At 39.3% G+C, this 14,844-nt stretch overlaps 1 protein-coding gene across 16 annotated transcripts in view; it reads right to left on the bottom strand.

Moving 5' to 3' along the window:
- The window catches only part of ANKRD28 (ankyrin repeat domain 28), a 195,818-nt gene that overhangs the window by 27,023 nt on the left and 153,951 nt on the right, over positions 1–14,844 (bottom strand). For all 16 annotated transcript variants that reach the window (XR_011647843.1, XR_011647844.1, XM_058290650.2 and 13 more), the window contains one exon: positions 5,761–5,901. Coding sequence is in view for 14 of the 16 variants with exons in the window: in XM_058290650.2 (XP_058146633.1) it covers positions 5,761–5,901 (141 nt within the window). In the remaining 2 variants the exon portion in view is untranslated. The remainder of the gene's footprint in view (positions 1–5,760; positions 5,902–14,844) is intronic.

Raw genomic sequence — 14,844 nt, 5'->3', positions numbered from 1 at the left:
ATGCTATATAAATCTGTTTTTTAAACGGTATTGCCAATAAGTATCATAAAAATACAAACCAAATGTTCAAAGGAGACTATTCAAAGCAGACACCTCCAGAGACCACCACCAGACTTCGTCTATGTGAAAGCTCACTTTTTACACAGTCACTATCTACGCTATCCACCTACTCTATCAACAACGTATGCAGGATTAAACGCAAACGCCGTGAGCATCACGTTTGGGGGAATATCACTGCCTACTATCCAGAACACGGAGTGAACGTAAATTTCTTACCAGGAAGATCAAAAAAACAAAACAAAACAACAACACTAAGAATTCAATGAACTTGAACTGGAGAACTGAGAAATGTGTAAAGAGAGTAAAAGTGGTATGCAGGTAACACAAAAGAGCTTTCTATAAGACATACTTCATTTCATCCCTGTTCTATTAAAATATGAGGAAAATTAATTTAAAAGGCAAAGTCAGTTTCATGATTTGTTACAGGGCTAATAAATTTTACTTTTACACAAGCAAAAAAAGAATACTAAATAAGAAATTAGAATATTTGCATCTAGATCTAGTTTCACACCAGCGATTGTAATCTTGGGCACACTGTTTCACCTTTATGTGAAATGGCTTTTGTTTATTCATTTGATAAATAGCGGTGGGGATGCCAACTAAACAAAGTCCATTCATACCCCGAAATCTAGGTCTATAATTATTCAATGATAATGTATCTAGTATATCATTATGTCTAACCAAATTATTAATTTCACTACTAGGGAAAAAAAGTTCCACAACCAAATATTCCTTGTTTAAAAAACTCAAGTCTCCAGAAGCACACAGAAGTTATAGGAAAGGAAATAAAAATTCTAAGATAATGTAAACATCATCTTTTAATAACTTTATCATATATACATGTGGGCTCTTCTTTTCAAAGTCAATTTTTATTTCTGTAATGCTGAATTAGTTAAAACCTAATTTTAGAACTCTTCTTTGAGGAATTCCTTTCAGAATCTTCATTTATTACATCATCAATGGTAGCAAATATTAATCCTTTTAAGTGAGATTTTGGAATTTACGTTTAGCGAAAAGTCATTCTTTGGATAAGCACGGTGAATAATGAAGATGATTATTAAATTGGCTATCACTGTTTGTGATAAAAACAAACAAAAAATACACAAAAAAGCAAATCTGACTCTAAAGTAACAAGACTGGTGTATTTTTACTGCTTCATAATCTAGGCCCGAGGCACTTCCAGAGGAGGACTGGCTCGGGCAGCCTGGAAGCTTGATTTGTGGGCTCAGAGGACCTCACTCTCTGGGATGCAGACAGCCTACCTGACTGTAGGGCAGTCTTATTTTACAGGCACAAACATTTACCCCAAGGGCGTATCTTTTCATCTTAAATTAAGTCCATTAGATGGAATATCACTAGAGTGATAAACCAGATTCTCTCTTACTGGTTATCAGAGGAACAAACTACTTCAGGTTAACTTGCTGATATGAGTACTGATTAAAAAAATTACTTAAGGAAAGTGAAAGAAGTATGTTCATGTTTATTTTCCAAAGAAGGAATACGTTTCAATGCATTATTTACAATGACTAGTGTCAAATGTACAGTACTAAATGGTTTGAAATCATTTGTTATACATGATTATCAAATCATTCACATTTCTTTAATTTACCAAAACGAAGACTATGAATTGATTTATAGAGATAAAAATTCCTTCTATTAGCATGACTTTCAAATTTTTCTGAAGTATGTATTTTCCTAAGTACTGAGATAAGCTGGATCTTCATTGTCTTTAAAAAATGAAAACAATCACTAATGCTAAGGATAGTTAAATGACTTGTTCCAAATCCTCTGGTTGAAATGTGGCAAATCAAACACTGGGAAGACCTCAGGCCTCCCACTCTTTGTCCAGTGTTCTTTCCATGCTACAATGTCTCATCACACTGGTTAATGGGTCAGAGTAACAATTTAAACTGGTGCTTATAAAATACGGAACCAAAAAATTAATCTTGAAAATGTGCACCTCAATTTTAATTTGTAAATGTAATTTTTTTTTCTGGTTGTGAATTAATAACACATACTCATTTTATAAAAAAATTCAAAAAATTAAAGGGAGATTCTCTATAATCTCTCTTTCCCCTGAAATGTACATATAAGGAAACCCTAGAAAAATATTTATACCTAAATAATAAGCTATACTTACAATACTATTCTACAATTTTGCTTTTTTTCATTTTATAAGAAATCAAGTATCCTTCTCCAAACTAAGGGCAGATTTTAAAGCAGAGTACATTTCAAATGGTTTAATTTAAATTTGTCCTACTCTTTTTCTACTACCAATGAACTGTAAATGTTAAGCATAGTTAAAAAAATATAGCTAACCCTTACAGGAAGACTATAATGTATCCTGTACTATTTTAAGCAATTCAGCACACATACTAATAAACCCATTTAAATCTTGCAAGGCCACATGAGGTAGGTTAGACTATCATCTCCATTTCACAGATGAAGTAACTTGCCAAAGGTCCTACAAGTAGCAGAGTCAAGATCATACCCAGGGTTGGCTCACATATATATAATAAAATAAGTTTAATACAGTTGCTGAATATAAAATCAATACAGAAGTCAAATATACTTCTATTCATCACCAAGAGAGAAAATTAAGGATCTATTTATTTTGACAATAAAAATACCAAATACTGAGGAATAAATCTAAGGATTACAAGACCTTTATACAAAAAACTGTATGATTCTTCTTGTATAAAGTTCAGAAACAGAAAAAAATAAACAGTGCTATTAGAAGTAAAAATATGATCCTATTTTTGTGGAAAACCATCACCATGAGAGCAATATCTATGTTCAGACATAAACACACCCATATACAATTATATGAATGTGGAGAAGACTATTGAAAGGCATATACTAGTCTTTAACTTCTACTAGATTGTGAGGGGCATTCACAGAAAGCATGACATGGCTACACACCCATGGAACAACATACACTAATGGTAGTTATCTCAGGAGAGTAGACATGGGGGGGCGGGGGAGGCAGTTCTTCCCTATCTATTAAAAACAAGCCAACAACCAAACCTAACCCAGAACCTTCCCCTTCTCTTCTATATTGATTATCATAATGAGGCAAGACTCTTACCATCTGACTGAAAGCCAGTCCCAGTTCTCTTTAACTGTCAAAGGAAATTTTATTTATAAATATTTATTATGTTTCTTGTGTTGGCAACCACATATATATTTGTTTGCTGGATTCTAAGCATGCAATAAATTCACTGTAGAGGATCTGTTGAGTCATCACTGTCTACAAACAATGCAGACATCAGAAAAGTTGGGTGACTAGTACAATGAGTCAGGAAAGATTTCACGTATTTTTCCAATATTTACTGAAAGTGAGGAAGGAAGGGCATAAGGCAGAAAAGAATTATGATTACTGCATATTACTTCTGAAAGCAGAAAACCAAAGCCACAGTCAAAAATCCCAAAATATAAACCACTTTTCCTGGGGAGATATAAAGGCAGCAATTAAGCAACTACCATGCTGACAGGTGACTAGTAAAGAATCATTAAACACACACATAACACACACAAGCACATTATTGAACAACAGTAAATTGACACTATGGGAGAGTTTTTCTTTTTTTAGAAAACATTTCTTTCTTACTTTGGCAAAAGTATGAATTAATTATGCCAGATTCTTCTATTACTCAACCTATCCTGGGAATCAAATCCTTAAAAATTTAGAAAAATGAAGCTATCTTTTAATGCCACTGTTTGAGCCTCCAAAACACTTACTGAGAAGATCCTGCTAGTAGCCTAAAACAGCTTCTGCGGCTCCCAGCTAACAGAAGGTTCCCTGGGAACGAGCCAAGGACTCAGCAGATGATGGCCCTGGACAGACCGCTGGGATTGGGATCTTTCCTAAAGACAGGAGACAGCACCTCCAAGAAGCACTGCTAGACGCTTTCATGCACACACTCTCATTTACTTTTCCTACCACTCAAAGTAGGTTTCATCCTAATTTTACAAGTGAAGAAATTTTTGCTTAGAGGTTACTCGCTCAGGTTCAAACAGGTACAACACGGAAACCCTAAGATTTGAACTGGGCATTTCTGATCCCAAAGGTCATGTTCTTTCCAGTGCAAAAGGCCGCTTAGTATAGATAATGAGAATTAAATGTTTAAATAATAAAAGTCACTAAGCCTACTTAACCCTCAAAAATGTGAATTTATATTACATGAGGAAACTAAGATAATTTATTTTAATATCAGTATATCTCCTACAGAAAAAGGAGACTGGTTGAATACTGTTATTTATTTTTTACATAAGAATTCAGATTTGCTCTAATTGTCTAAGGGCAGGAGACCATGGAGGTAATCTGTGCTTGAGGGAAGGTGGGCGACCGGCAGTGAGCGGGAGGTAATCCTCTCAGGGGACTCTGGATTCCGCTGCGCTACACTCAACAACCAGACCGTGGGGGCAGTGGAAAGGACTACTGATGATGCTAAAGGTCATTTTAGGTATAATTTATTTTAAGAAAATCTATAAATCAAATTCCCAAATTAGAAAATTGGTAAATTAGGGGATAATCTATTTATCCACGTTTCCCCAAGTCTTAACCACAGATCTTTATATGTAAATAGCTACTATCCAAAAACATACTTAAAATAATTTCACTCCCCCCCTATGCTGTCTATATCTAACTTTTCTGGTAAATATAAAAGATATGTAAAAATGATATATTCCTGCAAATAGAAAATACATTTTAGCAGTATAGTGCTCATCAAGATTTGAATTTTAGCCACAAATGCAATATTAAAAAAAGTTAAGAAAAATGGCTCTGAAATCAGTTACAGAATTTGTACTAAATTCACAATTGTAAATAATACCATCAAATTATACTTTTTATTTTGGGGGTAAAAAGTAAATATTAAAACACAAATAACTACTTGTATATCAAATTCAACTTCCTTCTGGCATATTTTATAAAATCTTTTCTCAGAGACCACTATCTTTCCCAAAGGGCATTTTAACTCTTCGCTGACCCAGACACAGAGAGTATCTCTTTTCTGTCTTCAAGGAGCTTTCCTTCTTCCAGGAAGACAATATATACTGAGGCTTGTACAAATGGTTCTGACCAACCTTAGGTGCGTATCAGGTATGAAGGAGCTCCAGCATCTCTTTCTTTTGCTCTTGCGCAGTCATTCTTGATGACCACTTACTACTCTGCTCCTACTCCACTTCCTCGAGCGCTGCTTCCCACCCACAGCGTGCCCGCTTCTGTCCGTTCAGTCACTTCTTATTTTGGGTTCTAATTCACAAGGGTCCTTTGCAAATCTGGATTCTCTACCCCTGAGGGATACTTGTATTCCAATCTCGGCTCAATCCTGTGCTGATACTATTCACATATCTTTCCTCTCTCCCTTTCCCCATGATCTGGTCAAGGCTGTAGCCTCTGGGAACAGGGCAGATGGAAAAAATACGGAGTGATACTAAGATGTTCTTCTGGCAGGGCAGATGAGAAGGAATCTTTCTCCCAGAGACAAGTCAGCAAAGCAGCTTGCTGAATAGGAATAGGCTGTAATAACTATAATTTAGAAATAATTAAAAACCATTGATTTCCAACAGTAGAGACACAGGGAAAGAAAACAAACAATAAGAAATACTAAAAAGAAATATAAATTTGAAATAAAAACAGCCAGCCACGTGGGAGGTGAGAGCTGGCAGAAACAATAACCCTTCATGGGGACTCACTTGCCGTCTGTGTCTGAGGTGGCTGCGTAGTGCAGGGGTGTGCAGCCTCTCTCGTCAAGGTCATTCACACTTGCTCCTGATCCCACAAGTGCGAACAGGCACTGGTAATTGCAGTTGGCAGCAGCGTAGTGCAGTGGAGATCTTTTGTGCCCAGGTGAATACATGAAAAATAAAAGGCAGGTCATACATCGGTGAACAGCAAGTAAACAATTTACTCTTTACTCCACTGCAAGTATCATATTTATATTGAGCTTTGAATCAACTTCTGCCATATATTAAGTCTTTCGGAGAGGTGGGCAGAAAGCTAGAAGGAGACATTAAGGTGGTAGAGAACTCTTAAGCACAGAAAATGAGACGGATGCACAATGATGCTATTTTATGGTCTCTAGACAGTAGCAATTCCAGTCCCTTGAGTGAATTACAGCTACGCTTCATGGTCTGTTTAGAAACTTGAAAACTTTCATTTTAACAAGGCTTTTTGTAAATACTAAAAATGGAGGCTGTATTCCAGCAGCAGCTTCTGTTCATGTCTCAGCAGCAGAAGAAAGGGTAAAAGAATGCTCAGCCACTTCGAGGCGTGGAGAGCTGAACAGCAACAGTCCTTGAGCACTACTGCACGCTTCTGAAGACTGGTCACTACCTACAAGAACTAGAGTAGCCGATTTCTTTTGGTTACTGAAGTAAAGCAAAACTGCTAAATTTAGGAGTCCCTGTCTTTGGCCATAAAACTGGTATTTCTACGACTTTTCACGAGAAGAGCAGAAGGAAGAAACAGCAGAGTAATGGTAAATCTTAGTTTAGATTCTTCATGGAATAATTTCTTATGAAACATTTACATAGTGAGGTGACAATAAAATACTTTTTCTTATTGGATAATACTTTAGGGATACTTATGTGAATTGTTTTTTAATGCAGTAAACCCTGAATTATTTTCAGAAGCCTCTAAACTCAGAATGACTTAGAAGCCCAATCTGCTCTTTGTAATAAAGAATGCCTGAGGTACTACAAATGAATATGAACTTGATTAAAATAATTATAAAAGCATATCATCTATAAAAAATTACATTCCAAAGGCAAAGTGATTTTTTTTCTTAATCTGAAAAGAACTTGACTATGTTAAGCCACTGTAATTCTGAGGTTTGCTACAGCATCTAGCAGGACCCTAGCTAACAGAAGTTAAGAGGGAACAATGTTCTGGGGTAGGCAAGGGAGTGTGGAACAGACTGTGTGGGGGGTGAGCTGCTCTGGTAAACACAGGACCAGATCGTGAGGATGTGTGTCAATGGGCAGTGAGTGTAGGTGGCCAAGCGACTTGCATTTTTTTTATCAGTGTTTTTTATTAAGAAGTTGTAGGTTTTACAGAAATATGCATAAAATACATGAACTACAGAGTTTCCACATACCACTCTATTATTAACACCTTGCACCAGTGTGATACATTTGTTATAATTTATAAAAAGAACATTTATATAATTGTACTATTAACTATAGCCTATCACTTACAATGGGGTTCACTGTTAAAATGATTTTTAATTTTGCAGGTTATTAGTTCCTTTCATCAGCAGGCTTATGAAAACAGTCTGCTCTTCCAAGCAATTTTGGGGGCAAAAAGTAGACGTTTGTTAAATTTATTTCTGACTTTCCACCATCTTTCTACTCCTCCTGCAATGGCGCAATCACTTGCCCTGGCACACACCCTCCCCCCGTCACACTCTGACACACACAATTCTCAAACTCTGAAACAATTTTGCTTACATTACCACCACCATCTTTCAAACCAGTTCAAACTGCTCTCAAGCTTTTCTTATATGGTATAACACACTCTCAATTCCTACTCTACGTGACGTAATAGATAATGGTATCATGAAATACTGCTACGCAGATGTTCATTGTAACAATGAAGCCTGGAGCCCGAAAGCAAGAGGCACGAGCGGAGGGGCTGGAAAAGGACTATGTTGGTTCACAACAGTCTTCTCTCATCCCTGCAGATACTCAGTAGCATGTGCACGCAGGGCGGGGAGGGCGGGATTTATATGAGAAAGAAAAATCACACACAGGTTTTAAAACAATGTTTTCAAATTCAAAAAAATAACAGAAAATGGCAGCTCAACAAGTTATGGAAACATTAATTCTAAAAAGTTCTGTCCAGGTACTTTTATCTCATCTAATTCCAAATACTAACTCAATTGTACCTCTAGTGTTCAGAAAGATACACAGATGAACACAGATTAGTTAAATGATATAGTCAAGTTCTCCTTATTAATGAAAAAAGAGGAAAAAAATGCTTAATCATATTCATATCTCACAAAACCAAACTCCATATTCCTGTTTTTAATTTTTAGCATTAATATAGTACAACTTCACTTTTGCTATAAAAACATTACAATGTGTTAAGTATAGTCTATAAATTACATTGGTTATATTTTTCCCATGTATCACCACATTCTTAACATCTTGTAGAACATTCCTGTATTTATATTAACCACAACCTTCACCTACTGCAAAAATCATTGCTATACATTCCAATATTATCCTCCAGCTTTCCCCAACTAACGTTAATCTCCCTAGACTTCTAATTTCAGCCACAATCACATCCATAAAACAATGTTTGTTACATTCACTATGTGTTACCCACCAACTCCATCCATTACCACCACATCTTTACATCTGATCTTATTAAAGATTCTACATACAATCAGCATCTTCTCCCCCTTCTCACCCCACATTCCATCTCCCACCATCCTACACTTCATAATCCAACCTTATGTCTACTCATTGTATTTAGTTCATATCAGTGAGACCATACAATATCCATCTTTTTCTGTCTGGCTTATTTCACTCAACATAATATCCTTAAGGTTCTTCCATGTTGTCATGTGCTTCCCCAACTGATTTCTTCTTTCAGCTGAATAACATTCCATCATATGAATATACCACATCTTGCTTATCCATTCATTAGTTGATCGACACAGGTTGTTTCCATGTTTTAGCAATTGTGGATAATGCTGCCATGAACATCAGCATCCAAGTATCAGTTTACATCCTTGCTTTCAGTTCTTCTGGATAAATCCCTGGTAGCAGGATTGCCAGATCACATGGCAGTTCTATATTTAGTTTCCTGAGGAACCACCAAATTGAACTCCACAGAGGCTGCACCATTTTACATTTCCACCAACAATAAAAGAGTGTTCCTATTTCTCCACACCCTTTCTAGCACTTATAGTTTTGCTTTTTTAAAATTATGGCCATTCTGTATGGTGTGAGATAATGCCTTATTGGTTTTTTTTAAAGGTTTATTTTTTATTTTATTTCTGATTTTATTTATCAGCATCTTCTTATTTTCATTGTCAATCTAGCCAAGAGTTTATTAATTTTGTTGATTTTCTCAAAGAACCAACTTTTAGTTCTGTTGATTTTCTCTATTTTTTATTAATTCTCCATTTCATTTATTTGTTCTAATTCTTATTATTTCTTTCCTTCTGCTTGCTTTGGGATTGGTTTACTGTTCTTTTTCTAGTTCCGCCAGGTGTGAAGTTAGGTTTTTGATTTTAGCTCTTCCTTCTTTTTTAATATAAGCTTTGACGACTACGAATTCCCCTCTCAGCACTGCCTTTGCAGTGTCCCATAGCTTTTATTTTTTAAAACTTATTATTCCCATAGGGTTTGATATGTTGTGTTCTTGTTTTCATTGCTCTTGAGGTATTTACTTATTTTTCTTGCAATTTCTTCTTTGACCCACTGATTATCTGAGTGTATTGTTTAATCTCCATGTTTGTGAATTTCCCCCTTTTTCTGCTTGTTACTAATTTCCAACTCTGTTTCATTATGATCAGAAAAAATGTTTTACATAATTTCAATGTTTTAAAATTTACTGAGATTTGACTTATCTCCCAGCATACAGTCTATCCTGGAGAAAGATCCATGAGCATGAATGTATATCAGCTGTTTTGGGGTGTAATGCTCTATAAAAGTCTATTAGGTATCGCACATTTATCATATTATTCAAGCTGTTTCCTCATTTATTCTCCATCTAGATGTTCTATCTAATGCTGAGAGTGGAGTGTTGAAGTCTCCAACTCTTACAGTAGAGACGTCTTTTTCTTCCTTCAGTTTTGCTAGCGAGTGTCTCATTTATTTTGGGGCACGTATTTTAGGTACATAAATATTTATTATTGTTCTTTCTTCTTGGTCAATTGTCCCTTTTATTAATTTATAGTAACTGGGGCGGTGGACTTGGACCAGTGGTTAGGGCGTCCGCCTACCACATGGGAAGTCTGTGGTTCAAACCCCGGGCCTCCTTGACCCGTGTGGAGCTGGCCCATGCGCAGTGCTGATGCGCGCAAGGAATGCCGTGCTACGCAGGGGTGTCCCCCGCGTAGGGGAGCGCCACGCGCAAGGAGTGCGCCCCGTAAGGAGAACCGCCCAGCGCAAAATAAAGTGCAGCCTGCCCAGGAATGGTGCCAGACACACGGAGAGCTGACACAGCAAGATGACGCAACAAAAAGAAACACAGATTCCCGTGCCCATGACAACAACAGAAGCGGACAAAGAAGATGATGCAGCAAATAGACACACAGAACAGACAACCAGGGTGGGGGGTGGGGGGGAAGGGGAGAGAAATGAATAAATCTTAAAAAAAAAAATTTATAGTAACCTACTTCATCTCTTATAAGTTTTGCATTTGCTATCTATTTTCTCCTCTATCAGAATTATTATACTTGCTCTTTTTTGAGTGGTATTAGCATGGAATATCTTTTCCCAACCTTTCACTTTCACCCTGACTGTATCCTTACATCTAAGGTAAGTCTCTTGTAGAAAAGAAATAGATGGCTCATGTTTTTTTTTTTTTTAATCCATTCTATTAGTCTATGTCTTTTTATTGGGGAGTTCAATCTATTAACATTCAGTGTTAAACTACACTTACTTCATTCATTTTATCCTTTGGCATTCTGTTGTCTTATCTTACTAATATGTGTCTTTTAACTCTTTCAGTTTCTCTAACTTATGTTCTTCATCATTTCTATACTCTTCTCCAGGGTGCTTGCCCTTGTCTTTTCCTTTTAGGCTGTTTTAATCTTTTGAAGATGTGGTCCCTTGGCAGCATACTGTTTTTTTTTCGTAAAGACATTAAACTTTTCTTCATTTCTGAGGGATAGGTTTGCCGGATAAAGAATTCTTGGCTGGCAGTTTTCTATTTTATTACCTAAAATATCTCATACTACTGCCTTCTTGCCTCCATAGTTTCTGATAAGACATCAGCACTTAGCCTTAATGGGGCCCCCTTGTAAGTAATAATTGGTTTTTCTCTTGCCTTCTCAAAATCCTGTCTTTATCTTTGGCCTTTAACAATCTGAACAGTAGATGTCTGGCAGTAGGTCTACTTGGATTTATTCTGTTTGGCTATGTTGTCCTTCTTGAATACTGACATTCATACCTTTCATAAGGGCTGGAAATTTTTCAGTTATACTGGGAAAAGAGTGGACAGGAAAGACACGTGACTCTCTCCTGGGCTAGAAAAACAGCTAGAGGACAGGCAGAAATGCTCCGGGAAAAAATCGAGGGTTTAGGACACCAGGGGAAGGCTGGGTACCTCAAGAGAAAAGGAAAAAAGCAAAGATGTTTTATGGCAAAACTGTGAGTTGAAAGCAGCGCCTACTGCGGCTACGCCCTCCCCCACACTGAAGACACTTTGAATGCTCAGGCCTGGGCGCAGGCTAGACAGACAGGGCCCCGGGATCCACCTCCCCAGGAGAGAGGAGAGGAAGGACAGAGCCCAAGGCCTGCTCGGCTTCTCACCCACAAACTTGGTCTGCCCTACAGTGCCCTTCCAGACCAGAGCTGGGTGGGGCACCACTGCTCACCTGGGGAGCCGCGAGGGCTAGCGATCCAAACCCCCCAGGATCCTTTTCTACTAACTGAGACTGAACTGCTGCGGGTGCAGGGTGCAGAGCGGGGTGGAATTAACCCCTACCCGGGAAAAGGGAGGGAGCTGCGAGAGAAGGCTGGAGAGTTGTCTCTGATAAGGTCTGAATTACGAGGCTCCTATCCTCAAGGCGGGGTCTTCTGTCACACTGACTGGGCCCGTTTCAGCAACCACACTCCGAGCAGGCACTGAACTGAGAGGGCTGCCAAGGAAGTACACATGAGAAAATTAAAAATAAATGCGTGGGAAGCAGAGTGGCTCAAGTGATAGGGCTTCTGCCTACCATATGGGAGGACCCAGGTTCAATCCCTGGGTCCTCCTGGTGGAAAAAAGAGAAGAGAAAAGCATGCCTGTGAGGTAAGCCAGTGCCCATGTGGTGAGCCAAGTGCCCGTGCAAGTGCCCACCACGAGTGCCCATACAGTGAGCCAGGGTCTGCACAAGTGAGTCACGCAGCAAGACGATGACGGGACAAAAGAGAGACAAAAGGAAGAGTCAAGGGGAAGCGCAGCAGAGACCAGGAACTGAGGTGGCACAGCCGGCATGGAACCTCTCTCCACATCAGAGGTCCCCAGGATCGAATCCCAGTGAATCCCAGAAGAGAAAAAATGAGAAGACCAAAAGAGAAATAGATACAGAAGATCACACAGCAAATGGACACAGACAGCAAAAACGGCAGGTTGGGGGGAAGGGGAGGGAGGTGAGGGGAAATAAATCTTTTTTTTTTTTTTTAAGATCTCTCTCTCTCTCCCTCCCCTCCCCCCACCCACTCCAGTTGTCTGTTCTCTGTGTCTATTTGCTCCGTGTTCTTTGTCCACTTCTGTCGTCAGCGGCACGGGAATCTGTTTCTTTTTGTTGCATCATCTTGTTGTGTCAGCTCTCCATGTGTGTGGCGCCATTCCTGGGCAGGTTGCACTTTCTTTCGCGCTGGGTGGCTCTCCTTACGGGGTGCACTCCTTGCACGTGGGGCTCCCCTACACAGGGGGGCACCCCTGCGTGGCAGGGCACTCCTTGCGCGCATCAGCACTGTGTGTGGGCCAGCTCCACATGGGTCAAGGAGGCCCGGGGTTTGAACCGCGGACCATCCATGTGGTAGACGGACACCCTAACCACTGGGCCAAATCCGCTTCCCCACAGCACTTTTTAATGAACTGAAAAACCTATGAAATTTATTTGGAGGGGAAAGGGGCCCCAAATAGCAAAAGACATACTGAAAAAGAAAAATGAAATTAGAGGAATCACACTACCTGATTTTAAAACATACTACAAAGCAATACTGGTCAAAATGGCATGGTATTGGAACATGAGTAGACATACTGACCAATGGAACAGAATTGAGTGTTCAGATATAGATCTTCGTATATACAGTCATCTGACATTCAACAAGGCCACCAAGCCCAATCAACTGGGAGAGAACGGCCTCTTCAACAAATGGGGCTTGGAGAACTGGGTATCCATATGCAAGAGAATGAGAGAGGATACCACCTCATGACTTATACAAAATCGACTCAAGATGGATTAAAGATCTTACTATAAGAGCCAAGACCATAAAGACCTTGGAAGACAATTTAGGGAAGCACCTACAGGACCTTGTAATAGAAAATGGCTTCATGAACTTCACACCCAAAGCATAAGCAATGAAGAAAAAAAGAGATAAATGGGACCTCCTCAAAATTAAAGCCTTTTGAACCTCAAAGGAGTTTATCAAGAAAGTGAAAAGACAGATTACACAATGGGAGAAAATATTTGGTAACCATATATCTGATAGGAGCCTAATATCCAGCATAAAGAAATGCTGTATCTCAAAAATAAAAAGACAAACAACTCATTTAAGAAATGGGCAAGAGATTTGAACATACACTTCTCCAAAGAAATAAAGATGACTAAAAAGCACATGAAAAGATGCTCAAAATCACTAGCTATTAGGAAAATGGAAATCAAAACTACAACGAGATACCATCTTACACCTATTAGACTGGCAGCTATTAAAAAAAAAACAAAGGACTACAAGTGTTGGGGAGGACGTGGAGGAATGGGAAACCTTATAAACAGCTGGTAGGAATGTAGAAGGATCCAGCCATCGTGCAGGACAATGTGGCAGCTCCTCAAAAAAGTAGCTAAAGGCGGCGGACTTGACCCGGTGGTTAGGGCGTCCGTCTACATGGGAGGTCCGCGGTTCAAACCCCAGGCCTCCATGACCCATGTGGAGCTGGCCCACGCGCAGTGCTGATGCACGCAAGGAGTGCCCTGCCACGCAGGGGTATTCCCGCACAGGGGAGACCCACATGCAAGGAGTACGCCCCGTATGGAGAGCCACCCAGCGCGAAAGAAAGTGCAGCCTGCCCAGGAATGGTGCTGCGCACTCGGAGAGCTGACACAACAAGATGACGCAACCAAAAAGAAACACAGATTCCCGTGCCACTGACAACAGAAGCGGACAAAGAAGACACAGCAAATAGACACAGAGAACAGACAACCGGGGTGGGGGGGTGAAGGGGAGAGAAATAAATAAAAATAAATCTTTAAAAAAAAAAAAAAGTAGCTAAAGACATGGCATATGACCCAGCAATTCCACTGCTGGGTATATGCCCAGAAGAACTATAAACAAGGATATGAATTGATATATGCACACTAATGTTCACAGGGGCATTATTCACTATTGCCAGAAGTTGGAATCAACCCAAATGCCCATCAACAGACGACTGATAAACAAAATGTGGTATATGCATACAATGGAATACTACTCAGTTGTAAGAAGGAATACAGCACTTACATATGGGATAATACGGATGCATCCTGAGGAACTTATGTTAAATGAAGCAGGCCAGGCACTGAAGGACAGATACTACATGACCTCTCTGAATTAAGCAAATAAAGCTGTCTCAGACAGCTAGAGACTGGAAGATACGCTTACAGAAAATCTGGGGGGGAAAGGAAGGTTGTGAGCCAATGCCCACATGGGTGAAATCTATAATAAAGTGGAAGTAAATACTTATGCAGTGAAGGGATAAGACTGGGGCACCCACTACTGGGTGAGGCTTTGCAGGCTTGAGGAGTGCTAGGGTTTGGAGGATGGGTCAGATCATCCAAGGAATTGGGGGGAGAGTTGGTGAGGGGGGGCAGGTCAACACAGGAGATTGTCGGGTATGTGGTTGAAACTAGA

Source organism: Dasypus novemcinctus, chromosome 31 (genome assembly GCF_030445035.2).
Source record: "Dasypus novemcinctus isolate mDasNov1 chromosome 31, mDasNov1.1.hap2, whole genome shotgun sequence".
NCBI lineage: Eukaryota > Metazoa > Chordata > Mammalia > Cingulata > Dasypodidae > Dasypus > Dasypus novemcinctus.
The sequence above is the reverse complement of the archived record's forward strand: the minus strand, read 5'-3'. Positions and strand labels throughout refer to the sequence as shown.